General features: G+C 41.9%; 1 protein-coding gene across 4 annotated transcripts in view; it reads left to right on the forward strand.

The window, feature by feature from the left end:
* Positions 1–265: 265 nt before the first annotated feature.
* Positions 266–27957, forward strand: part of glra1 (glycine receptor, alpha 1) — a 338979-nt gene continuing 311287 nt past the window's right edge. Inside the window, exon 1 of one of the 4 annotated variants that reach the window (XM_034182305.1) lies at positions 266–341. In XM_034182305.1, the coding sequence (XP_034038196.1) occupies positions 271–341 (71 nt within the window). In that variant the 5' untranslated portion in view covers positions 266–270. Of the gene's footprint in view, positions 342–24230; positions 24288–27957 lie in introns of those variants that run through there. The other 3 variants (XM_034182307.1, XM_034182308.1, XM_034182306.1) reach the window with 3 other exon arrangements.

The raw sequence follows: 27957 nt of genomic DNA on the forward strand, positions 1-27957 counted from the left end.
TCGCACAGATTAGACTTTAAACTCGCTGCGTGTCTCTAAGCACCCCCCGTCCGTGGTCCTGAACAGTCATTCCAGGATTTGCCCGCCCCGCGGTGGGGGCGTGCATGAGAGCGCGCGCAAGCATGAGGAGGTCATGAGCATCCCGCGGCTCGGGATCTGAACCCCCCTCCCCAAAAAAACGGGCACATCTTTCACCTTGAACTCGCCTTCTGCTCGTTTCTTCCTGAGGGATTTTTTTGCCCTAAAGCTCCAGCCGCGGCTCTAAAAACAATGAGACTCGCAAAAATGTGCAGCCTAAACGCGCTGGGGATCTATTTGTGGGAAACGGTGCTGTTTATCAGGTAAGAGGAGGCAGTGCTCTGTTTTTGTGCGGGGTGGAGGCGAAAAAATGAGAAATTTTACGTTTTTTATTGCAAATCACATCTCATTTAGAAGCAGGTCGGTTTGAATGAAATCTCAGCAGATTTAAAGTTACCTTTGGCTTCTGCCTTTTTTTTGGCAGAGTTGCAGTAAGTCCTCAGATACTTGCAGAAGGAGCAAACAGCGACCACTAGTGGACGGTGTGCCAGCTTGACTGGCATGTTGGGAGAAAAGTAATAAATGTGAACACTGATTGGCATTTACATGACTGTTGTTTTAAAATTCTGATTCATAAAAGGCCCAATCCTGTGCTATTTGTTTCAGATTTGTAGTTATTGTGTGTGTGTGTGTGTGTTTGCTTTTGACTGTCCCAATCACCCGATTACCTTTACGCAGATAATAATAAATACGTGTACCCTGCCTCTCACCCTATGACTGCTGGAATGTCCACCCCCCACTTCCCCCAGCCCGTGACCCTTGATTGCGAAAAACGGAAAGATATTAATAATAAAATTATTATAGATCCATTAATTCATTTTATATACCCAGGGGGTGGTGACCAAGTGGTTAATGCACTTGATTTCAGTTCAGAAGGTTCCGGGTTCAAATCCCACCCCTGCCACATTTCTCCATGTAATGTGGAGTTGCGTCAGGAAGGGCATCCGGCATAAAACGTGTGCCAATTCAACATGCAGATCCACCTTGGATTTGCTGTGGCGACGCCGAGTGCAAACAAGGGAGCAGCCGAAGGGACTTATTATAATTCATTTTATATACCCGTTTACTCCAAACAGTTTATGTCAAGCCCCCTTTGGAAGGCAATAAATAAAAAAATACCCAGCCCTGCCCACCTTATCTCGCTTCTCCAATAAAGCAACACTATTTTGAGAAATGATTTATAACTTTAGGGGCACTCACACAAAAAATAAATAAATAAAATCACAGAAAAATTTTAACCCAACATTATTGTTTTTGTGTGCATTTTTCAAGTACATCTTGCATGGTTATGCACCAGTTACTGTAAAACATGAAATTTGCAAGCTGCAAATGACAGTACTGGACATAGTAAAATGCAGTCCCTTGTAATGTTGACAGGGAACCGTAACTGTTTGCTTTGATAATGCAAGTTTCAGAGAAACATCAACCCAACATGTACACATTTAAGAACACTGACAGCCAAAAATATTTAGACTTCATGCCGTAAAGCCAGTTAGCACGGCCAACCTGAAGCTTTTTGCTTAGACACTGAGGCAAATTAGTATTTGATCCACCGTCATTTTTGCACGTTTTCCCACCTACAAAGAATGGAGAGGTCTGTAATTTTTATCACACTTCAACTGTCGGAGACAGAATCTAAAAAAAATTTAAAAATCAGAAAATCACACTGTATGATTTTTTAAATAAGGAATTTGCATTTTATTGCATAAAATAAGTATTTGACACAACAGAAAAACATACCTTAATATTTGGTACAGAAACCTTTGTTTGCAGTTTCAGAGATCAAACGTTTCTGTAGTTTTTCACCAGGTTTTCACACACTGCAGCAGGGATTTTGGTCCACTCTTCCATACAGATCTTCTCCAGATCTCTCAGGTTTGGAGTTTCAGCTCCCTCCAAAGATTTTCTATTGAGTTCAGGTCTGGAAACTGAACTCAACTGACTGGCCAGGCCACTCCAGGACCTTGAAATGCTTCTTATGGAGCCCCTCCTTAGTTGTACTGGCTGTGTGTTTGGGGTCATCGTCATGCTGAAGACTCATCCACGACCCATCTTCAATGCTCTATGGAGAGAAGGAGGTTGTTTGATACATGACTCCATTCATCCTCCCTTCAATATGGTGCAGTCGTCCTGTCCCCTTTACAGAAAAGCACCCCCAAAAATTATGTTTCCATCCCCATGCTTCACGGTTGGGATGGTTTTCTTGGGATTGTTCTCATCCTCCAAACACGGCAATTGCAGTTGACACCAAAAAACTCTATTCTGGTCTCATCTCACCACATGACCTTCTCCCATGCCTCCTCTGGATCATCCAGATGGTCACTGGTGATCTTCAAATGGGCCTGGACATGTGCTGGCTTGAGCAGGGAGACCTTGCTGCCCTGCAGGATTTTAAACTATGATGACGATGTGTGTTACTAATGTAATTTTTGTGACTATGGTCCCAGCTCTCTTCAGGTCTTGACCAGGTCCTCCCGTGTAGTTCTGGGCTTTCTCAGAATCATCCTGACCCCACGAGGTGAGATCTTACATGGAGCCCCACACCAAGGAAGACTAACAATCATTTTGTTTGTTCCATTTTCTAATAATTATGTCAACAGTCGTTGTCTTCTCACCAAGCTGCTTGCCTGTTGTCCTGTAGTCCATCCCAGCCTTGTGCAGGTCTACAGTTTTGTCATTGGTGTCCTTAGACATCTCTTTGGTCTTTGTCATGGTGGATAGGTTGGAGTGTGATTGATTGAGTGTGTGAACAGGTGTCTTTTATACAGGTAACCAGTTCAAACAGGTGCCATTAATACAGGTAAAGAGTGCAGAATATGAGGACTTCTTAAAGAAAAATTAACATAGGGGCCCAAATCACAGCATAGGTGCCCCTATGCTCAACTACACTGGCGAGAATCCTGCAAGTCAACTGTTACCCTGTTATCTGGCATTAGTGAAAGGGATTAATCAAATTCTGAACGGAGGTGAATTCAGTAATATGTATTGTTCTGTATTTACCACTAAAATAAAAAAGTGATAAAATGATGTAGCTAGTATTACCTCAATCAGTGTAGAACCTCATAAGACAAATACTAGCTAGCATTAGCTTAAGTGATTAATCCAATTCTCAAATATTGTAATTCAGTAGTAAGAGGTCTGTGAGAAAAGTATCGGACCTTTTTATTTTTTTCAAAAACCATATGGATTTGAATCACGTGTGATTGCATCAGCCAAGCATGAACATTCGTGTGCATGCGTGAGTTTTTTCACGCCTGTCGGTTGCGTCATTCGCCTGTGAGCAGGCTTTGTGTGAGCAGTGGTCCACCCCTCTCGTCGGATTTTTATTGCGAATAAATGTCTGAACAGTTTGGAGCTTTGCTGCATCAATTTTTTTCCAGAAACTGTGAGAGACCTCCAGGTGGACACCATTTGGAAAATTAATATGGCTTTCAGGGCCGATTTTATGGGGATTATACAGATTAAGGAGTGTTACTGCCGCTTTAAGGATGGCCCACAACTGCTGAGAGCGCGGCGCGCTCCCAGCGCCGATCGACATGCTCAGACCCCGCTGAAACAACCAGATCATTTCCAACGTGAAGGCTTTGTTGATCCGGGACCTCGTCTGACTTTCATAAAAAGGCAGGAAACGTGGACATCAGCACTTTTTCGGCACATTCCACTAATACAGGAGTTTTTTTCATGGAAAGAAAAGCGGAGGGACGTGCCACGGAGCCGTTCATTATGCGGGACAAAACCACCTTGGTGTTGGTCTCACTGGACGGCTTTCAGGTGGATTTCAGATGGATTCCGGTTGCTTTTCAGTCGTGTGATTATCCGATTGTGATTGTGCATGAGCTGGACATGCCCCAACATGTCCTGGAAGGCTTCATCATGGCGTTGCTTTGTGCCATGCGGCTCCACCACGACGCATGGTGGAGCCGCTCCTCTTTCCATGACAAAAACTCCTGTAACAGTGGAATGTGCCGTTCATTTCTAAACTGGACACTGTCTTGATCCGGTTTGTTGTCTGACTAGCACAGGAATTGTGAAAAGACGTGGACATCAGCACTTTTTCAGCACATTAAGACAGACGTGCGGAGGAGTTCCACGCGTCGTGGTGGAGCCGCATGGCGCAAAGCAACGCTGTGATGAAGCCTCACAGGACATGTTGGGGCATGTCCAGCTCATGCATAATCACAATCGGATAATCACACGACTGAAAAGCAACCGGAATCCATCTGAAATCCACCTGACAGCCATCCTGTGAGACCAACACCAAGGTGATTTTGTCCCGCGTAATGAACGGCTCCGTGGCGCGTCCTTCTGCTTTTCTTTCCATGAAAAAACTCCTGTAACAGTGGAATGTGCCGAAAAACTTATTCTGAACCTTCTCTGTTCTCTGACGACGACCTGGGTGAACAGAACCTGAAATGTGGAAGTTTTCAGCTTGAAACAGCGAGACGACGCCTCCTCGGAGCGCAGATCGCCGTCAGGCGCTGTGGGCCGTCCTTAAAGCGACACTTACAGACCAAAATCTCTCATCAGCCGTCAAAATTTTTACCGAAAACCAGCTGAATTTATCGAATGGTGTCCACTCAGTTGTGCCTTAGAGTTTTGAAAAAATTTTGATCAAACAAAGCAGCAGTCTCTGAGCCATTCCTAAACAATGAAAAAATCGACGAGAGGGTGGACGACTCCTCACTCAAAGACTGCCCACACGCGAATGACGTAACTGACAGGCGTGAAAAAACTCTTGCATGCCCACGAGGGTTCAAGCATGTCTGATGTAATCACACGTGATTCAAATCCATATGGTTTTTGAAAAAAATAATAAGGTTGGATACTTTTCTAATAGACCTCGTAATAACAGACATGTTATCTAGTCTAACTTAAGTGATAAATCATATTCTCAACTAACACAAAGTTGTGTGTTTATTGCTGGATTATGTAATGCTAAAATCACTGCATGTCGATAAAAGCTGCTCAAATGTGCAGCGGTCTCCATTGTGTATTTATTTGAAAAGTTTACTTTTGGTGAAAATAGGATGGACTGATAGCCAAAAATCAATTTACAGTCATTTCCCTGAACGTACGGGCAACTTACTGTATTTAGACAACACACAGTGAAAAAGGGGGAATATTGGAATGTTACCGTTTTGTACGTCTGTGCTGCTAGTGTTTGATGTATTGATTGATAACTTTGTGCTTGTTTTTTTTTTTGTTTTGTTTTTTGCATTTTCATGGTTTCTGCAGAAAGCAGCAATGCTACAAACTGCTGAATGAAATCTGACACTTTATAAAATGCTACATGCTGCTTCTCTTTCTCCTAATTTACAAGATAGTTGTGCAGTGGTATGTATATATATATATATATATATATATATATGTGTGTGTGTATGTATATAAATATATATACATATTCTATTTCTACCTCATTTTCTTATTTTATTGTTACAAGTATTATTATTATTATTGCTTATCCTTGCACACGCTGTTTGATGCACATTTTCCTCTACTCACACCCATCTTGTGTGTTTTTTAAGAGCTGACGTAACGTGAATTTCTCTACTGTGAGATCAATAAAGTCTTATCTTATCTTTGGCCGTAATATTACAGCTTTCTGTTACTTCGATTCTAATAAGAAGAACCAACAGCGGCCTGTTTTTTTTTTGGGGGGGGGGGGGGGGTTGTAAATAACAGCTTTAACACTGATTTCACAATAACACCAGTGTGAGCTTGAATCTCACACACACCTGATGGCAGATCTTTGGGAACAAATACACAGTGGTGTCAAAAGTACACACATTTGTTACTTAAGTAGAAGTATAGATACTGCAGTTTAAAAACACTCTGGTAAAAGTTGAAGTATCAACTTGACCTCTTTACTCAAGTAAAAGTGAAAAAGTATGTGCTCCAAAACCTACTTAAAGTATGAAAGTATAAAGTAACCTTTAAAAAGAAAAAAAAAAAAGGTAGATGCCACTATATGAATTGAAAGCTTAATTTAAAAACTGATTCATTCTACATGTGGCCCAAGACCCCAAACCCAAAATTACCCCCCAACACCACCTGCACGAAAATGTTTCAATTCTAGAAGCTCTGAAATGCAATCTGGGACTATTCCAGACAATAAACTGCAGTGAGTGCAGCATCCATTTAGTGAGGAAAAAAAAACACAACTTTCCTTATTCAAATTCATTCCAGTAGTATTCTGCTCTTACTGGGATGCAGCAGTTTTCTAGTTTGGCAGATAATTCTGGAGGAAATCACTGAAGAAATTAACAAACTGAAAATATGGTTTGACCCAAACAAACTGTCATTAAACTTAAATAAGACAGGGATGTAATGGAGGTGGAAGAGTCACTAGGTGTTCACAGGAAACATTTATTTATGTATGTATTTATTTATTCATGTTCATTGTTAGTTGCTTTTATATTTTCTGTTGTGTTTCTATTCAGGTTCTTTTTGTCTTTCTCTGAAATTGTATATAATAATCATTAGATTATTAATATAAACAAAATAAATTTAAGAAATATTACAATTTGAAAACAAATGCACCCGAACGTGAAGACAGCTGGAACCGCTTCATGCTAACTTTTAACATTGAAAATGCCATAGACATGCTAACGCGTTAGCGTCCTCCCGTTTTTAAGTTATAAAATACATCTATCAACTGTTTCAGAAGACCATAACAGGTCGGTTTAACATAGAAAAGGTAAATAATACTCACAGAAGTATGCTCTTTAGCGTTTTAGCGGGGGAAAATTAAGCGAAAGAAAGAAAGAATAAACAAAACAATAGGTCGAAGCATTGCTTCAATCTGCGAACCACTGCTTCGATTGGTTCAAAATCCATTCCTTTATCTTCATTGATCCATGTTTCTGATATAGCAATTATGTTAAATTTTTTTAAATTGACTTAAATATTCTTTAATGTTGTTAAAATGGATTATTGATAATTTGTTATCTGTTTTAATGATCCGATTAAACTGTTCATCTGTATAATAGCAACAACTGTCATTGATATTTGAGAAGAAATTATTGTCCGGGTCTATATCGTGCTCCAAGTCCAGTACATTGTGGTCTGTGTATTTAAATGTTCTCAGTTCTAGTTTTCCATGATCAGCAATCCTTTGAGTTATATCCTTCTTGTCTCCAGATGTAGATGATGTAGTAGATGAATAGGTTCCTCTGGTCTTTGTCATGGTGTTGTGATGTGTTTGTGTCCTCATACCTTATTGGTTGTATTTGTCCAGTTCCTTGATGTTCCTGATTACCATAACCTTCGCTTGTTCTGGTGTTCCGTTCAGTTTGATAAATGTTTTGCAGTTGGATGTCCATGTCTGTTGAATTTTTCCCTGCTTTTTTAAGAGATGAGCTTTCCTGACGATGTCTGCGTTTCTTTTGGTCAGATGTTCATTGATGAATACGTTTGTTCCTTTGAGTTTCCGTCCCTGTTTTAACAATGCCATTTTATGTTTTCTGTTGACAAACCTCAGTATAACAGCTCGCTTGTCTCCATCCTCTCTCCTGGGCAGGGGGTGGCACGCTTCAATGTTATTACAGTCCATTTGAATACCTTTAGATTGCAGGAAGTCAGCCACCTGTTGTTCCACTGAGCTGGCCTCCTGCTCACTGGCCTCCCCTCCGCTGTCGTCTGACACCGCCCGTGCGTAGGATCGAGGTTTAATATGAATTCCTGTAATAATAACGTTGTTCATCCTTGTGTACTGTTCCAACTCCGCAACATGGTTCTCCAGGTACACCAGACGCCGGTCTTTCTCGGCATTCTGGATCCGGAGAGGCTTCACTTCTTCCACCAGCTCCATAATGGATTTCTGCTGCATTTTAACAGAGATTTCCTCAGACAAAAAGTCCAGGGACTTCTTGATATCGTCTCCCTCCTCCGCCGTCAGTGCCTTCTTCGGACCCATGGTCAGATAACTCCGCGCTGGCACCTCGGTAAAGCCGCGCCGGTGGAACTGCGCTGGCACCCCGGGCCTCGGTGAAGCCGCGCCGGTGGAACTGCGCTGACGCCTCGGGCTTCAGGTGGAGCCCACCGGCGCTGAAGCCAAGAGTAACGAGGCTGTTTGTTTTAAAAATGTAAGGAATAGAAAGTACAGATACTTGTGTGAAAATGTAATAAGTAGAAGTCAGAAGTAGGCAGAAAAATAAGTAATGGAGTAAAGTATAGATACCTAAAAAGTGAACTTAAGTACAGTAACGAAGTATTTGTACTTCGTTACTTGACACCTCTGCAAATACTTTTTTTAGTTCCGGTTCAGTGTATTTCTTATGACATTGACCAGATAAATGAAGGAAATGATAAGGTTGTTCTGATCTTGTGGTGGTGACTTTGATGGGCTCTGTTGTATTTTTTCTTGTTTGGTTCCAGAAAATGAAGCGCTGTGCTGTGACACGGTATATTATGGTAAACATCGTCTTCCTTCTCAGATCCTGCGACATGTTTTTTCTGAACATTTCAGTAATGCCTTATGTGTGTTACTGACATGTTGAAGGTCGATATCTTGTGTCACACTTTGGCGGTTTGTCTACAATAATATCCTTTTCCTTTTTATTTTTAGTTAGTGGCAGTTTGGGGGTGTTGGGGGTTGCACCCCCTGTTACCCCAGCCGCTAACCAAACGGCTGAGCCGAATACAGAAATAGGTTTCCAGTAATTTTGTGTAGCTTTCCAGAGTGCCTTAGAATGCAGGAAAAAGGCTATAGTTTTGGGGGGGATTTTTTTTTTTAATTTACAGCAGGGGCATGCCCCCCAGATTCCCCCAGTAGAGGTGTACCTTTGGCACAGCCAACCAACCTAAATCCACTACTGATAGTGTGATTGAATGAATACTGATCTGTAATAGAAGGTTAAAGCTATCGGGTCATTTTTGGGAGCCAGTAAAGGTTGACAGTGGTCTGGTCTGGGAGCCATGCCTTCGTGTCGTATGTCTCCATATGTACTTTTACTATGAAACCACCTCGGGTCTTGGATGGGAAAACTCACAACCGGTCCATTCCTGCCTCTCCAAAGTAGCCATCAATCTGCTGCAGCCAAGGGAAAGTGGCCGTGTCTTTGTCATTTTCCACCCTTGGGGTCCTCGGCACTGAGGCACCTGTGTAGTGGATCGTGTTTAGAGAAATGTTCCACATGACCAGAATGTCGTAGCTGATGTTGCATCACAATGCAAGTGATTCTCCTCATCTAAGACTCACAAAGTTACCACTCGTTAGACACAAAGTCATTCCAACCTGAAGTAGTACTACCGATTAGCCATGTAGCCAAATGCAAAGAGAAATGCCATGTGGCTACAAGAATTTGTCTACTTTTAGCCACAGTGGATGAAATCCTTGTTCACTGTCATACGTAGCTCATACAAATTACACACCAGGTGCAATTATTGTGGTAACTATCTAGTCAGATTATCATGAAACCTTTGGACAGTTAATTAGGCTGCTCATGTCAGTTGGTATAATTTGTGGATACATCATGTGGCTCAGTGAAACAAATTGTGGCTAAAGAGAAAATACATCATTTTGTCAGCTTGGCTAAGTATTAAAATATCATATCCTTTGCCCAGCCAGCAGTACCCCTCAAAGAGACCTAGTACCCGAGGACCCTTCAAAGAGACCTAGTACCCAAGGACCCTTGAAAGAGGCCTAGTACCAATAAACTTCCGGTCGCCACCTTAGCTCACTGGTTAACATCCAAGTCTCACAACCATAGGGTAAAACAAAAAACACCAGAGCCCAGAGACCTGCACCTTTGTTCTCCTTCAGAGTTACCTGTATCTCCAAACACCTCTGTCCAGCGCCCTCCTAAGTGGTTACCTGTTTGTTTAAACTGGTCATATTCTGGTTTGACTGCTTGAACAAGTTTGGAATTGGTTTTGGAAGGTTTTACACCCTGGATTTCTTGGCTTCATTCTGGGTGCTAACACAGTCAATAAAAGGTTAGACAATATTAACAACCAGTGCAATATGTCCACATGGATAAAAAAACAAATTGGTTAACCTATAAATGTATAAATATAATTGACACAGTAATCAGTTGTGTTGAAACACATTTAATTCAAATGCAACTGAAGTTGATTGTCAGGCTTGATCTGTGGTCAGGTTTTGAATCGAAGTGTCCTGTGAATCATCAGCGAGCTGTAATGAACGTATTTACTTTGAGCCTTGGCATCTTTTCATTTGTACTGAATGCATATTGTACACTAATGCTTCACAGTATCACTTGCTAATGTGTTTGGGTGCCGTTTTGCATTTGAAGCCTGCAGGTCTCTCACATGTGGGTATTATGTTCCTCAACTTGCCTCTGAGGTATTTCATTATGTGCAGTATCAAAGGCTGCAGCTACTCCTTCATTTGCACACAATCAGGAGGCCGCATACGGTCGGGCGGGTGGTGCTGCTGTCGGAGGAGTTTTGCATTCCGTGCAGACTGTTTAGTTAATGAACCACAGTCAGGATATTGCCATCTCAGCTCCCCGGCCTCGGATTCTGCAGCTCCCTGCTTAATTGATATCTCTTTCCCCTTCGTCCTGACCCTCCATGGCTCATTCGCCATTCAGCCTTATTGCTAAGCATTGATTAGCCCGTCAACGGTCGGGGCTACACCTGATCAATGCACATTTAATGCTCACACATACTCGTCCCTGCTGCTATTACCCATCAGAGATTCAGAACAGGAAAGCCAAGAATTTAGAGTTTAGTTGAACCTGCAGCTCAGCAAAGACTTTAATCTTCAAGATCAAATCTGGAAATTAAAAAACATTATATATTACCAAGCACAGCTTTCCTGGTGGTGTTTTTAAAGTCATTTAATTTCTCTGGCCATAGCTGTAAATCTGGGAGGCGCTACAGGTCACAAAGTACAAAACAACCCAATGAGAGAATAGTTCATTCCCACAGGCTGTCACCCTGATGAATGCCTTAATACTGTAAATAATACAAAAAGAACGTGTGTGTCACTCAGTAGCTGTTTCTACTTCTGTAACATCTATTGCACAAACATGCAGAGCAGATGGCCAACACACAAACACAACAAACACACACCTTACACATCATTGCCTTTTGCACAGCGTCCTATTTAATGACCACCACGTAGGTGCTGCGAGAGCGACGCTAAACTGAAGTCTTATTCAGTGCATGTGCACATACACACTTGCCCAAAACAAATTCTGATATCTAACATTGTGTCCTCCAGAACTTTTTCAGTTTACAAAATGCCAACATACCAGCTGTGACCATGTGGGAATACCAATCAATCCAAATGATTGGCAGCCCATCAGACAGCCATCGATGTGCAAGTTTGTTGTTTTTTTTCAATTGTACATTTTTGTAGCAGCAGCACATTTGTGACTTTGGTGAAAGAGTCATAATGCATCCTTGTTTGTGTGTTTTTAATAAATGTGTGCTTTAATTTCATGGTTAGAGTTTTTATACTAAACCTGGAACATGCACGAATGCATATTTGCTGATGTAAACCAGAGAGACATTGATTTATCATCTAATAATTTCAACTCCGTAAAGCTTGTCTTGTTTAGTTTTGAATGGTTTTAATCTCTTTTACACTCAGAATAAAGTGGTTTACATGTGATGTATTTGCAAACTCAATTAAAATAGATTTTAGTTTGTCTTTGATGTCTTGAATCATTTTAATCTGGTTAAATTAGAGTTCTTTTTAATAGTATTCTACACAAATATACTGCTTTACTGTGGGACTGAATAATTTTAGGAGAGTTTTTAAGCAGATATGAGGCATTTTGTATAGTTTTAAAACTGATTAACTCTATTTAAACCAGCTACAGTTGTACATTAACCTGGTGTTGACTTTTTTTTAACCACCTGTCTTTTGATTTTTGACTGTTGTGAAAGTGTAGTGACACGGACCCACAACAGGGGGCGCAAATGAACGGTCAATAGATGAGCCAAAAGGTAACAATTTAATGTTGTGAAACGTGCACAACGAACATACAGACAATCTCAGAATATAATTACAGTCAAATTACAAAGGTGACGTGTGGGCAGGCTCGAGGATAGAAGACGTCTGTCCTGAGAAGAGCCGGAACCACACGATTTCCGCCCCCACAGAACCTGGTGAATACTGGAGCCGCCAAGTCCCGAATTCCCAGGTGATCACCGTCCCCGACTGTCGGATCTGGTACTGCTGGCGAAGAACAAAGACAGTCAAGTGTGGGTGTGTGTACACCCAGTAACAACAGCGGTGGGAATGCCACCTCCACCTCTCACTCAATATGTTGCAGAGTACCGCAGTGATTCCTCAGGGGAAAAGAGTGCCGTCCTGCACTCACTCAGCCTCCACAGAAAAAGGAACCGGTACTCCTGCAAACACTCACATATACAGATATATTGCAAAAGACACAAACGGCTGAGGATATTACCTCCAATGAAGTATGATATCTCGGCGATGAGGTGGAGATGACGTCTGGTCTTTATGGAGTGCGATGATGAAGTGTGACAGCTGTCAGGAATTAATGAGTGACAGCTGTCACTCCCGGCTGTGTCCGTGGCGGCAGCGCCCTCTCGTGCCTGAAGCCCGCACTTCAGGCAGGGCGCCCTTTGGTGGTGGGCCAGCAGTACATCCTCTTCTGGCGGCCCACACAACATTTGACCGTCACTAAAGGCATCTCTTTTTATTTATTTATTTGAATAAAGGATAACAATCTCTTATTTTTTAAGGTAATGATAAATGATCATATTTTTAAAGACTATAAACAGTCTCCCATTTTTAAAGAATGACAAACTTATTTTTTAAAGAATGGATAAACAGTATCTTATTTTTTAAAGAACTAAAAACAATCTCTTCTTTTAAGAAAATGATAATCTTATTTTTTTAAAGAAATAATGAATCTCATTTTTAAAGAAATTGTAAAGTCTCATTTTTTTATAGAAATGGTAAACAATCTCTTAATTTTTAAAATAAATGATAAACAGACTCTTGTTTTTAAAGATATGATAAACAGTCAAATTTTTTAAAGAAATGATAATCTCTTTTTTATAGAAATTATAAACAGAACTGATTTTGATCCATATGGAAAAAGAATATTTGAGGCTCCTACAAATTCATGCTGAGAGAAATGCATATCTGCAGATTTAAATAAATTATGGAGTGAATTTATTGTCTCTTGATGGTGCTGCAGTATAATTTGTTGTTAATTTGGAGGAACTTTGCGGTGAGGCTCTGTGTGATTTTATGGCTTCATTTGTCGCAGTGCAACAGATGAGGTATCTCTGTTTTTGTGAGCTTCCGACAAATAAACTGCACTCTTCTCCTCATTTGATGAAGTGTTTTTCTGCAGCCACTTCATTGCCACAATGCAGACTGATCACTTTTGATGACGCTGCACAGATCGTTAGTGTCCACACAAGCACTCAAACGCCCTCAGTATGCAAACATATACAAATACAGCGTGATGGATTTGTCTGTTACTGTTTTTATTGATTGCTTTGACACAGTAGTCACTCAAAATCCACATTTCTCAAAACAGTTAACGCAGAGGCCTAAACAGTGGCACCAATGGTAAAAATGACACATTTTGCTTGCAAAAGGCTCTAACTCTGCTCAAATACTCAAAAATACAATACAATAAAATACAAAATGCAGCACTCAATGTGAATCAGTGCTGCATTACTGGTCATTGTACCTAATGACTGAGCTACAGTAATGACTGAGCAGCTTACATGTCAGTGCCATTTGTAGTCAAATTTTCCTTCTTGCAAAAAAATTGATCCAGATATGCTGTGATGAAAATTTTATTGATTGCAGTATTCATTCTTGTTTAGGCGTTTCAAATCGCTTTGCGGCTCAAGCTGACCTGGATGTATATATCTCTGTAGCGCTTGCTGTCTGGGATTGTCAGAATAAAGGTTTGAGTGTCTTTATTTTCTATTCACCAAAACAAAATTTCGTCTTTCGTCATCGTCTTTGGAAGCCAGGTCAAATCAAAACGTGATACAAAAATAGTTGACTTTGAAAGAAAAATGTTCACAAGATGAATTTGGAGTTAAGAAGAAAAAGGTTTTAACTTGAAAAATCGTCAAAGGAAATTAACTGTGCCTGCGTGTTTAACTTTACAAAAGTTAACTGTGAAAAAGGAAAAAGTAATTTCTTGTTGCGCGGACAGACAAGAAATCAATTCAATAACACGTGGTTGCAAACAAAGGGTCGTAAAAACTGGACAGCTCAGGCGGGCGAATCAAGACCTAAGAAAAGAGAAATGCAGGAAGGATGTCGGAGGGTAAAGCCCCGTTTACACATAGACGGTAAGCGCTCCTGGAAGCGTCCCGGAAGAGTTTTTGGCCGTCTTAAGGATAAAACACCGTTGTCAAACCGGCACTAGGGGGCGTGGCTTATTTCCTGTTTTACCGGGAATCGTTGAAAAAATTATTCAACATGTCAAATAATTCCGGGAGCGCTCCCGGAGAATTCGCGTGACGACGGAGACAACGCAAACAACGGCGTTTGATACTTTTTAATCGCCGTGTCATCCTGCCTTCCTGTAGTGCCGCAGTTTACACTGCCGTAATTGGCGGCGGCGTTGTATCCCTAACTAACGGCGTGTAAAACGACGATAGAGCCCACATCGGCGTCCTCAAAGGTGTTTTAACCGGTGACAGAGGCAGACAAAATGGCGGAGCTAGGACAATGACCCTAAGCACACATCCAAGATATCAAAAGAGTGGCTCCAGGACAATTTGAATGTAATTGAGTGGCCCAGCCAGAGCCCAGACCTAAATCCAACTGAACATGTCTGGAGAGATCTGAAAATGGCTGTACACCGACGCTCCCCATCCAACCTGATGGAGCTTGAGAGGTGTTGCAAAGAGGAATGGACCAAAGATAGGTCCACTGAACTTGTAGCATATTCAAGAAGACTTGAGGCTTTAATTTCTGTCAAAGGTGCATCAACAAAGAATTGAGCAAAGGGTGTGAATACTTAAATACATCTGATACATTAGTTTTTATTTTGAATAAATTTGCAAAAAAAAAATAAAATAAATATATATATATATAATATATATATATATATATATATATATATATATATATATATATATGGGAAGGGTATCGGCATAAAACAAAGCTACATAAATATACAGAATACAATTTGAATTTGATAATGGATCACAGGTGGAGCAGGAGCACAGGCAGGGGGTTCAAGTTGTTGTATCCTGGTGAGGATAGGAAGACAAATGATGTTGGGGTCATTTTAAAGGATGAGTATGTTAAGAGACTGTGTTGGAGGTTAAGCGAGTGTCTGACAGGTGATGAGTGTGAAGTTGGAAATTGAAGGGGTGATGATGAATATCATCATTGTATATAGGTACAGACCACAGGTAGGTTGCGAGACGAAGGAGAAAACATTTCTGGAATGAGTTAGATGAGGTGGTGAAGAGTTTGCCCAAGCATGAAAGAGTGGTGACGGGGGCAGAATTCAATGGGCATGTTGGTGAAGAGAACAGAGGTGATGAGGAAGTAATGGGTATATATGGTATCAAGGACAGGAATGTGGAAGGACAAATGGTCATTGATTTTGCAAAAAAAGATGGAAGTGGCTGTGGTAAATACCTAGTTCAGAAAAAAGGGAGGTGCACAGGGTGACCTATGAGATTAAAGGAAGGTGCACCAGGTGGACTACATTCTTTGTAAGAGATGAAAGCTAAAAGAAACGAGGCTGTAAGGTGGTGGCAGGAGAGAGTGCAGTTAGACAGCATAGGATGGTGGTTTGTAGGATGACTTCAGAGGTAAAGAAAAGAAGAGCGTGAAAGCTCAACAAAAGATCAGATGGTGGAAGCTGAAGGAGGAAGACTGGTGTGTGAATTTTAGTGAGCAGGTGAAGGAGGCAGTGGATGGAGGGGAAGCAGTTTTGGACAACTGGAAATGTACTGCAGATGTGGTGAGGGAGACAGCTAGGAAGGTACTGGGTGTGACATTTGGACAATGGAAGGAAGACAAGAGACTTGGTGGTGGAACAAGGATGTCCACGAAAGTATAAGGAGAAAGAGGATGGAGAAAAAGATTTGGGATAGTTGGAGAGATAAAGAAAGTAGACAAGAGTACAAGGAGATGCAGTATAAGGCAAAAAGAGAAGTGGCAAAAGCTAAGGACAAGGTATATAGCGAGCTGTACAAGAAGTTGAATAGTAAGGAAGGAGAAAAGGATTTGTACTGACAGACAAAGGGACCAAACTGGAAAGGATGTGCAGCAGATTTGGGTGGCAAAATATGGTAATGTGCTGACAAGTGACGATAGTGTTAGAAGGTGGAGGGAATATTTTGAGGAAATGATGAATGAAGAAAATGAGAGACAGAAGAGGCTGGATGATTTGGAGAGAGTGAAAGAGATTAGTAAGGATGAAATGATGGAAGCTATGAAGAGGATGAAGAGTGGAAAGGCACCTGGTCCAGATGACATTCCAGTGGGGGCATGACAATGTTTAGGAGAGATGGCAGTGGAGTTTCTAACCAGATTGTTTAATAACATTTTGGAAATTGAGAGGATGCTTGAGGAGTGGAGACGAAGTATGCTGGTTCCGATTTATAAGAACAAGGGTGATGTGTAAAACTGCAGAAACTACAGATGCATGAAGTTGATCAGCCACAGCATGTAGTTATGGGAAAGAGTAGTAGAAACTAGGCTTAAAAAACAGGTGAAGATCTGTGAGCAGCTGTATGGTTTCATGCCGAGAAAGAGCACTACTGATGCAATGTTTACTCTGAGAATACTGATGGAGAAGTATAGAGAAGGAGTAACGCATTGTGTGTTTGTGGATTTAGAGAAAGCTTATGACAGGGTGCCAAGAGAAGGGTTGTGATATTGTGTGAAGAAGCCAGGAGTAGCAGAAAAGTATGTGAGGGTAGTGCAGGACATGTACAAAGATAGTGTGACAGTGGTGAGATGCACATTAGGAACAACAGACTCATTCAAGGTGGAGGTGGGATTACACCAAGGATCAGCTCTGAGTCCTTTTTTGTTCACAATAGTGATGAACAGGTTGACAGATGAAATCTGACATGAGTCTCCATGGACCATGATGTTTGCAAGATGACATTGTGATCTGTAGTGAGAGTAGAGAGCAGGATGAGTCTAGCCTGGAAATGTGAAGATATGGTCTGGAGAGCACGGAAATGAAAGTCAGTACGAATAAGACTGAGTACATGTGTGTGAATAAGTGGGAGCGCAGAGATAGATCAAGACTTTATTTGCCATTCGTAGTGTCAAACAAGGTTTGGGTACATTGGAATTATTGGGAGGAATAGTGCAGTTACAAGGAGTTGAAGTGGTGAAAGTAGATGAGTTTAAATACTTGGCATCAACTGTTCAAAGTAATGGAGAGTGTGGCAGAGAGGTGAAGAACAGAGTGGAGGCAGGGTTGAGTGGGTGGAGAAAGGTGACAGGAGTGACTTGTCACAGAAGAATATTTGCATGAGTGAAGAATATTTGCATGAGTGAAGGGGAAAGTTTACAAGACAGTCGTGAGACCAGCTGTATGGTTTGGAGATGGTGCCACTAACAAATAGACAGGAGGCAGAACTGAAGGTGGCAGAGCTGAAGATATTGCAATTCTCTTTGGAAGGGACAAGAACGGACAGGATTAGAAATGAATTTATTAGAGGGACAGCTCAGGTGAGACGGGTTGGAGACAAAGTCAGAGAGGCAAGATTGAGATGGTTTGGACATGTACAGAGGAGGGACCCAGGGTATAGGGAGAAGGATGCTGAGGATGGAGCCACCAGGCAGGAGGAAAAAGGGAGGACAAAGAGGAGGTATGAGAAGAGGAGGTAAGAGGAGGTATATATATATATATATATATATATATATATATCTCCAAACCAACAAAATATATGCCTCGCAGATGTGAAGAAATCATGAAAATCTGTGGTTATACAACTAAATACTAGTTTAGTGATTCACAGGATTGCTAAAAAGCAGTTTGAACATAATAGTTTTGAGTTTGTAGCATCAACAGCAGATGCTACTATTATAATATATATATATATATATATACGAGGTCTGTCCGTAAAGTATAGGTCCTTTTATTTTTTTCAAAAACTATATGGATTTCATTCATATGTTTTTACGTCAGACATGCTTGAACCCTCGTGCGCATGCGTGAGTTTCAGAAGAAGTCGGTTTCAGCATTTTATCCAGATATTCCACTGTTAAAGGAGATTTTTTAATGAAAGACGTGCGGACGGGTCCGCGCGTCGGGACGCAGCTGACGCGGCGCGGCGGCACAGGAAAAACACCTCCGTGTTGATAACCATTTGTTAAAATCCAGTTGGCTTTTAATGGCTTTCAGTGGAGTGAGTATATGAGAAATTGTTTATCAGCTGGAGATGTTCCAACTTGTCCTCAAGGCTTCCAACAGAGGTGTTTTCCTGTGGCGGAGCGTCGCGGCGGCTGTGAGCCGACGCTGCAATCCGCCCGCACGTCTTTCATTAAAAAAATCTCCTTTAACAGTGGAATATCCGGATAAAATGCTGAAACCGACTTCTTCTGAAACTTCTCTGTTCTCTCACGACGTCCTGGATCAACAGAGCCTGAAATGTGGAGGTTTTAAGCTTGAAACAGGCTGATGACGCTGCCTGAGAGCGCTGCACGACGTCTCGCACCGTGAAAAGTCCTTAAAGCGACAGAATCACCTCAAAATCTCTCATCAGCCGTTAAAATTTTCACTGAAGACCAGCTTAATTTTTCGAACCGTGTCCACTTCGATGTGTCTCACAGGTTTAGAAAAAATTTTGATCAAACAAAGCGCCAGTCTCTCAGCAACTTCTCAGACAAAGGAATTCCGACGAGGGGCTGGACGACTCCTCCCACAAGGAGTTTTACAGGCGAATGACGTCACGACAGGCGTGGAAAAACTCACGCATGCGCACGAGGGTTCAAGCATGTCTGACGTAAAAACATATGAATGAAATCCATATAGTTTTTGAAAAAAATAAAAAGGACCTATACTTTACGGACAGACCTCGTATATATATATATATATATATATATATATAATAGTAGCATCTGCTGTTGATGCTACAAACTCAAAACTATTATGTTCAAACTGCTTTTTTAGCAATCCTGTGAATCACTAAACTAGTATTTAGTTGTATAACCACAGATTTTCATGATTTCTTCACATCTGCGAGGCATATATTTTGTTGGTTTGGATATATATATATATATATATATATATATATATATATATATATATATATATATATATATCTATACATACAGTAGATTGTGCAAAAGCATTCAGCCCCCCGGTATTTCACACATTTTAATTTGTTTATGGCATTTCAAATACAAAAAGTAAATCAGGCTTCTCAATATAAAAATTTCTAAAATTAGACTCAAACTGAAAGCAAATCTCTACAACTTGATATAAATTAATTGAAAAATAAAAGCCAAGATGATGGGTTGTATAATACCCCATTATAGCCCTTTGGTATAATACCTGTAAATAGTAAGTCCCTATGGCTGCTCCCTTGTTTGCACTCGGGGTCACCACAGCAAATCCAAGGTGGATCTGCATGTTGAAATAGCAAAGGTTTTATGCCAGATGCCCTTCCTGATGCAACTCCACATTACATGGAGAGATGTGGCAGGGGTGGGATTTGAACTGGGAACCTTCCGCACTGAAACCAAGCACACACTTGGCCACCACCCCTGTGGTATAAAACCTGTAAATAACACTATGTAACAAATTTTTATTTTGTTTTGTTCCTGGGTACACAGTGTGTTTTCCTAACCTGTTATGCCTTAAATAAATACAAAATAGCTGTTATTCCACAGAAACTTTGCTTCTGTGATCAGGACAATGATATTTTGAAATTTGTATGTTTTCAAGAATATTCTCGATTCGCCTTCACTACTACTGAGTAGTCTTCTAGAATATTCTTTAACTGCTAGAACCGTCCAGAATTTTCTAGGAGTTTCCAGAATTATCTAGAAATTTCAAGAAACTTTTAGAACTTTCTAGAACGTAAAAATAAAATAAAATAAAGTTTGTGCTGAATGTAGTCATTTTCCATAGACTTTACACATAAGCAGTTGAAATATAACACTTAGAAGCCAGGAACAAAAATTGTGTTACATAGTGTAATCATTTTAATTGCTAATTTTCTTCAGACAAGTCAGGGGATGGATACATGAACATTATATCTTGAACTTTATTTACATCAGTTATGAAGAAATACAAACAGTACTCTGTGGTAAATCTGTGTGGAGTAGACAGTTCTCAAATACTGAGTGACTGTGCAAGAAGGAGAAAAGTAAGGAAAGCCACCAAGACACCCAGGCAACCCAGAAGAAGTTATAGGCTTCTGTGGCTGTGGTTGGAGAACCTGTGCACAGTGCATGTTTTGCATTTTGTATCAGCAGTTCTACAGCTTCATGATGAATTGGTACAGAGGAGGGTTTTCTTTCACCAAAACATTAAATCTAGGTTTGCATCTTAGATGTACCTTCTGGCAAATAGTAGCTGAACTTTCTTTTTAAGAAAACCCTCCTCCACTTCATCATGAAGCTGTAAAACTGTGGACCATAACAACGGGTGCAGAAGTTTCATATTTTCACCAGCAATATATGTTGTAACTTGTTATCCAGACAATGGACTGGTATCCTATCCGGGGTGTAAACCCCCAGCCCCCTTGCCACCTTGACCCTTAACTGGAATGTGCGGGTGTAGCGGCTGCACTCTGCGTGTGTTGTTATGACTCCGCCCATTCGCTCCCCTGGGACACAAACTCACGATCCTTGGCATGGGAGTCGGACTCTCTAACCAGAAGGCTGAAACCCAGGGCTCTGGCCTTGTGACCTGAGAATCCTTTTGAGCTGTTGGGAGTGAGGTTTACTAACTACATCTGCACAGCGACACCTGCTGGCCTCCGTTACACTCACCACCCTAAACTCACTCCCATCCAGGTACACAGCACCATCGTAGCGGCTGCACTCTGCGTTGCGTTGTTATGACTCCGCCAATTCGCTCCCCTCGGGAAGCGAAAACACGAGCTCCGGCATGGGAGTCGGACTCTCTAACCAAAAGGCTAAAACCCAGGGCTCTGGCTTTGTGACCAGAGAATCCTTTTGAGCTGTTGGGAGTGAGGTTTACTAACTACATCTGCACAGCGACACCTGCTGGCCTCCATTACACGGGTATACAGAATGAATGAATGAATACTGTAACTTTAACAGAATGAATGAAAGTGTTCATAACTGCACTGTGCAGTTTTAATGTGCAGAAAAACCTAGTTTGGATTCATTTAAAGCTCTAGTGGAGATGACTCATTATTTCCTTTTCACTAATTTGGAAAAATAGATTTTCTACGACATAGTTGGCAAAGCTGCATAAAGCCGTCAGAGGCTTCATGACTCACAATGGCTACATTTATACATGCCGTTAATATTCGGGATAAGGTCAATATTCTGGTTTCTGAATCATTAGGAATAACCCGTTTACATGCTTAAGCAGACAGAGTTACTCCTGTATACATTGTCATTGGTATCATTTGGAATATCCCCTTCTAAACAGTGATGCACGTCTTCCACCGGTGCTTGATTTGGTCTGGTGTTTGTGCAAATCCTGCTTCGCGTAACTTTTTGGCCACCTTCTTGTAATGTCGCTATCTTGGTACTTTCTACCGTCAATAAAAGACATTATATTCATGTCTTTCACGATACTAATGAAGTACTTGGTTTCATCTTCCTCCAAAAGTGTGGTGCTGTGCTGTCGCATCTGGATTTCCCCATGCTTGTTTACCTCTGTCTGTGGTGTCCGGTTGCGCGCACCGCATACAAGTAGTTGCCGTACTCAAAAGACCAAGATTCCTTGCGGATAGGACATGCACAGAACACAAAATAATGTTCCTTTCTATGGAGATATCCCGATGTGCGTTTATATTATCAGTTATCAAGTTGTTCACCAATGAATATGGCTTTATACACCCTTCGGCCTCAGGGTGTATGGTTTTCTGAAGGGTGTAAAAAGCCATATTCATTGGTAAAACAACTTGATAACGATTTTATCATATACCTATAAATGATAAATGTTGTATGGTTTTCTGAAGGGTGCAAAAAGCCATATTCATTGGTGAACAACTTGATAATGATTTTATCATATACAGTGGTCCCTCGTTTATCGCAGGAGTTACGTTCTAAAAATAACCCGCGATAGGCGAAATCCGTGAAGTAGTCAGCGTTATTTTTTACAATTGTGATAGATGTTTTAAGGCTGTAAAACCCCTCACTACACACTTTAAACACTTTTCTCAAACAGGCATTAACATTTTCTCACTTTTCTCTCCTGTGTAAACACTCAAAGTTCAAACCTTAGTAGAAAAAAATAGAACGTTTTCCTATAAATAATTATGACGGCTTTTAGAACTAACAAATTTATTTTTAACGATTAACCTACGAGGTTGGACACGTAAGAAATTATTAATAGTGACTCACCAGTATTTCACAGTTCCTCTGACCGCACCTCTTCGTCGTGGCGCTGCTCCGCTGTCCGGATTGGCTGATTACTTGGGTGGTATGAAAAATATTACCCATCCGCAAAAGGGTGTATTGCTATTTATTCTTTAGTGTTTTATCCAATCATATTGGCATATCGTTATCGGTATATGATAAGACCTGATATTCGGGTTAGAAAAGGAGTAACCCAGGGGTCTTATTCTGGTTTTTAAAAACCGGAATATGAGCATATTCGGGTTTTTGCGGGTGTTTACATGGCCGTGCGCAACCGTGTTATTTGCTAATATCCGGTTATGAAAGGGTTATTGGGCTGCATGTAAACATAGTCAGTGTTTTTAAGTTGTGCAAAGCTTGTGCTTGATGTAAACTGGGTTCATCTCACTTTCTGTGACTTTACGGGCAGTCAAAGATGTTCCTAAGCTGTTCTATAGGAACAGTTTTGTCCACTGGTGGTGATTGTGGACAGAACTGGTTCTCAGGGCCGTGATGAAGATTCAGATGAGTCACCCTGCTGATGGAAACAACTGACGCATCCAGCCGACAAATCTCAGGCCCCATGTGAGTGTGAACTAAGCCATGTGACACTATCTCAAAAAAAATGACTTATTATCTCAAAATTATGAGAAAGTGTGACATAATGGAGGAAACTTAGAAAGTGAATCATTTGTCTTTCCATTTTTGGAAATATCTTCCATAACTCCATAGTACGTTCGTAGTTGTTGTTGTGTGCGTGCGTGCGTAAGAAGCAGAACCCTGCCTTTCCACCAAGTGACACTTCCTCTAGCCAATCAGAGGCGCCTTTCGGGACGAAACAGACCCAATCACTTGGCTCCGTGGGCGTGTCTGGCAGCGGCGAGGTGCGTTTTGGAGTTTGCTAAATGACTGCAGTAAGACGCGCACGGAGGCTGCCCGCGCGCTCTGTGTGCGGTACCTGTGCGCGCCACGCAGGGCACCGGCGTTCCTGCCATGGAAGACGTGATTCGTGCCGCCTCACGTCACCCGACCCAGTTGTTTGTGAACTCCTCCTGGGTGGGGGTGGGTGAGTGGAGGTGGGGGGGCCGCGTGTGCGTGACCTGAAGCCGGTCCCCGGACAGGAGCGCGTGCGGAGCGCAGCAGTGGCCGCCTGTGCGTCTCCAGTTTGACCGCCACCGGACGATGGGAGCAGCTGCGGCTGCTGAGCTGCCGCACTGACACCGACAACTACTGCTCGGGAGACGGAGACAGGAGGCAGAGTCCGACCCGCGCGCACGGGAATCCCGCAACACCTGCCTGCCACGCACGGATCAGGAGCGGACATCTGCGGGAGCACGAGCGGAATTTGGGGATTTAATATTTCGCACAGCAGGCTGAGGGATTATGTCTCATTTGTCTTCTGTCCTCTGTGGATCGCACAGATTAGACTTTAAACTCGCTGCGTGTCTCTAAGCACCCCCCGTCCGTGGTCCTGAACAGTCATTCCAGGATTTGCCCGCCCCCGCGGTGGGGGCGTGCATGAGAGCGCGCGCAAGCATGAGGAGGTCATGAGCATCCCGCGGCTCGGGATCTGAACCCCCCTCCCCAAAAAAACGGGCACATCTTTCACCTTGAACTCGCCTTCTGCTCGTTTCTTCCTGAGGATTTTTTTTGCCCTAAAAGCTCCAGCCGCGGCCTCTAAAAACAATGAGACTCGCAAAATGTGCAGCCTAAACGCGCTGGGGATCTATTTGTGGGAAACGGTGCTGTTTATCAGGTAAGAGGAGGCAGTGCTCTGTTTTTGTGCGGGGTGGAGGCGAAAAAATGAGAAATTTTACGTTTTTTATTGCAAATCACATCTCATTTAGAAGCAGGTCGGTTTGAATGAAATCTCAGCAGATTTAAAGTTACCTTTGGCTTCTGCCTTTTTTTTGGCAGAGTTGCAGTAAGTCCTCAGATACTTGCAGAAGGAGCAAACAGCGACCACTAGTGGACGGTGTGCCAGCTTGACTGGCATGTTGGGAGAAAAGTAATAAATGTGAACACTGATTGGCATTTACATGACTGTTGTTTTAAAATTCTGATTCATAAAAGGCCCAATCCTGTGCTATTTGTTTCAGATTTGTAGTTATTGTGTGTGTGTGTGTGTTTGCTTTTGACTGTCCCAATCACCCGATTACCTTTACGCAGATAATAATAAATACGTGTACCCTGCCTCTCACCCTATGACTGCTGGAATGTCCACCCCCCCACTTCCCCCAGCCCGTGACCCTTGATTGCGAAAAAACGGAAAGATATTAATAATAAAATTATTATAGATCCATTAATTCATTTTATATACCCAGGGGTGGTGACCAAGTGGTTAATGCACTTGATTTCAGTTCAGAAGGTTCCGGGTTCAAATCCCACCCCTGCCACATTTCTCATGTAATGTGGAGTTGCGTCAGGAAGGGCATCCGGCATAAAACGTGTGCCAATTCAACTGCAGATCCACCTTGGATTTGCTGTGGCGACGCCGAGTGCAAACAAGGGAGCAGCCGAAGGGACTTATTATAATTCATTTTATATACCCGTTTACTCCAAACAGTTTATGTCAAGCCCCTTTGGAAGGCAATAAATAAAAAAATACCCAGCCCTGCCCACCTTATCTCGCTTCTCCAATAAAGCAACACTATTTTGAGAAATGAGTTATAACTTAGGGGCACTCACACAAAAAATAAATAAATAAAATCACAGAAAAATTTTAACCCAACATTATTGTTTTGTGTGCATTTTTTCAAGTACATCTTGCATGGTTATGCACCAGTACTGTAAAACATGAAATTGCAAGCTGCAAATGACAGTACTGGACATAGTAAAAATGCCAGTCCCTTGTAATGTTGACAGGGAACCGTAACTGTTTGCTTTGATAATGCAAGTTTCAGAGAAACATCAACCCAACATGTACACATTTAAGAACACTGACAGCCAAAAATATTTAGACTTCATGCCGTAAAGCCAGTTTAGCACGGCCAACCTGAAGCTTTTTGCTTAGACACTGAGGCAAATTAGTATTTGATCCACCGTCATTTTGCACGTTTTCCCACCTACAAAGAATGGAGAGGTCTGTAATTTTTATCACACTTCAACTGTCGGAGACAGAATCTAAAAAAAATTTAAAAATCAGAAAATCACACTGTATGATTTTTAAATAAGGAATTTGCATTTTATTGCATAAAATAAGTATTTGACACAACAGAAAAACATACCTTAATATTTGGTACAGAAACCTTTGTTTGCAGTTTCAGAGATCAAACGTTTCCTGTAGTTTTTCACCAGGTTTTCACACACTGCAGCAGGGATTTTGGTCCACTCTTCCATACAGATCTTCTCCAGATCTCTCAGGTTTGGAGTTTCAGCTCCCTCCAAAGATTTTCTATTGAGTTCAGGTCTGGAAACTGAACTCAACTGACTGGCCAGGCCACTCCAGGACCTTGAAATGCTTCTTATGGAGCCCCTCCTTAGTTGTACTGGCTGTGTGTTTGGGGTCATCGTCATGCTGAAGACTCATCCACGACCCATCTTCAATGCTCTTATGGAGAGAAGGAGGTTGTTTGATACATGACTCCATTCATCCTCCCTTCAATATGGTGCAGTCGTCCTGTCCCCTTTACAGAAAAGCACCCCCAAAAATTATGTTTCCATCCCCATGCTTCACGGTTGGGATGGTTTTCTTGGGATTGTTCTCATCCTCCAAACACGGCAATTGCAGTTGACACCAAAAAACTCTATTCTGGTCTCATCTCACCACATGACCTTCTCCCATGCCTCCTCTGGATCATCCAGATGGTCACTGGTGATCTCAAATGGGCCTGGACATGTGCTGGCTTGAGCAGGGAGACCTTGCTTGCCCTGCAGGATTTTAAACTATGATGACGATGTGTGTTACTAATGTAATTTTTGTGACTATGGTCCCAGCTCTCTTCAGGTCTTGACCAGGTCCTCCCGTGTAGTTTCTGGGCTTTCTCAGAATCATCCTGACCCCACGAGGTGAGATCTTACATGGAGCCCCACACCAAGGAAGACTAACAATCATTTTGTTTGTTCCATTTTCTAATAATTATGTCAACAGTCGTTGTCTTCTCACCAAGCTGCTTGCCTGTTGTCCTGTAGTCCATCCCAGCCTTGTGCAGGGTCTACAGTTTTGTCATTGGTGTCCTTAGACATCTCTTTGGTCTTTGTCATGGTGGAATAGGTTGAGAGTGTGATTGATTGAGTGTGTGAACAGGTGTCTTTTATACAGGTAACCAGTTCAAACAGGTGCCATTAATACAGGTAAAGAGTGCAGAATATGAGGACTTCTTAAAGAAAAATTAACATAGGGGCCCAAATCACAGCATAGGTGCCCCTATGCTCAACTACACTGGCGAGAATCCTGCAAGTCAACTGTTACCCTGTTATCTGGCATTAGTGAAAGGGATTAATCAAATTCTGACGGAGGTGAATTCAGTAATATGTATTGTTCTGTATTTACCACTAAAAATAAAAAAGTGATAAAATGATGTAGCTAGTATTACCTCAATCAGTGTAGAACCTCATAAGACAAATACTAGCTAGCATTAGCTTAAGTGATTAATCCAATTCTCAAATATTGTAATTCAGTAGTAAGAGGTCTGTGAGAAAAGTATCGGACCTTTTTATTTTTTTCAAAACCATATGGATTTGAATCACGTGTGATTGCATCAGCAAGCATGAACATTGTGTGCATGCGTGAGTTTTTTCACGCCTGTCGGTTGGCGTCATTCGCCTGTGAGCAGGCTTTGTGTGAGCAGTGGTCCACCCCTCTCGTCGGATTTTTATGCGAATAAATGTCTGAACAGTTTGGAGCTTTTGCTGCATCATTTTTTTCCAGAAACTGTGAGAGACCTCCAGGTGGACACCATTTGGAAAATTAATAGGCTTTCAGGGCCGATTTTATGGGGATTATACAGATTAAGGAGTGTTACTGCCGCTTTAAGGATGGCCCACAACTGCTGAGAGCGCGGCGCGCTCCCAGCGCCGATCGACATGCTCAGACCCCGCTGAAACAACCAGATCATTTCCCCAACGTGAAGGCTTTGTGATCCGGGACCTCGTCTGACTTTCCTAAAAAGGCAGGAAACGTGGACATCAGCACTTTTTCGGCACATTCCACTAATACAGGAGTTTTTTTCATGGAAAGAAAAGCGGAGGGACGTGCCACGGAGCCGTTCATTATGCGGGACAAAACCACCTTGGTGTTGGTCTCACTGGACGGCTTTCAGGTGGATTTCAGATGATTCCGGTTGCTTTTCAGTCGTGTGATTATCCGATTGTGATTGTGCATGAGCTGGACATGCCCCAACATGTCCTGGAAGGCTTCTCATGGCGTGCTTGTGCCATGCGGCTCCACCACGAGCATGGTGGAGCCGCTCCTCTTTCCATGACAA

This window comes from Thalassophryne amazonica, chromosome 11, assembly GCF_902500255.1.
Source record: "Thalassophryne amazonica chromosome 11, fThaAma1.1, whole genome shotgun sequence".
Classification (NCBI taxonomy): Eukaryota; Metazoa; Chordata; class Actinopteri; order Batrachoidiformes; family Batrachoididae; genus Thalassophryne; species Thalassophryne amazonica.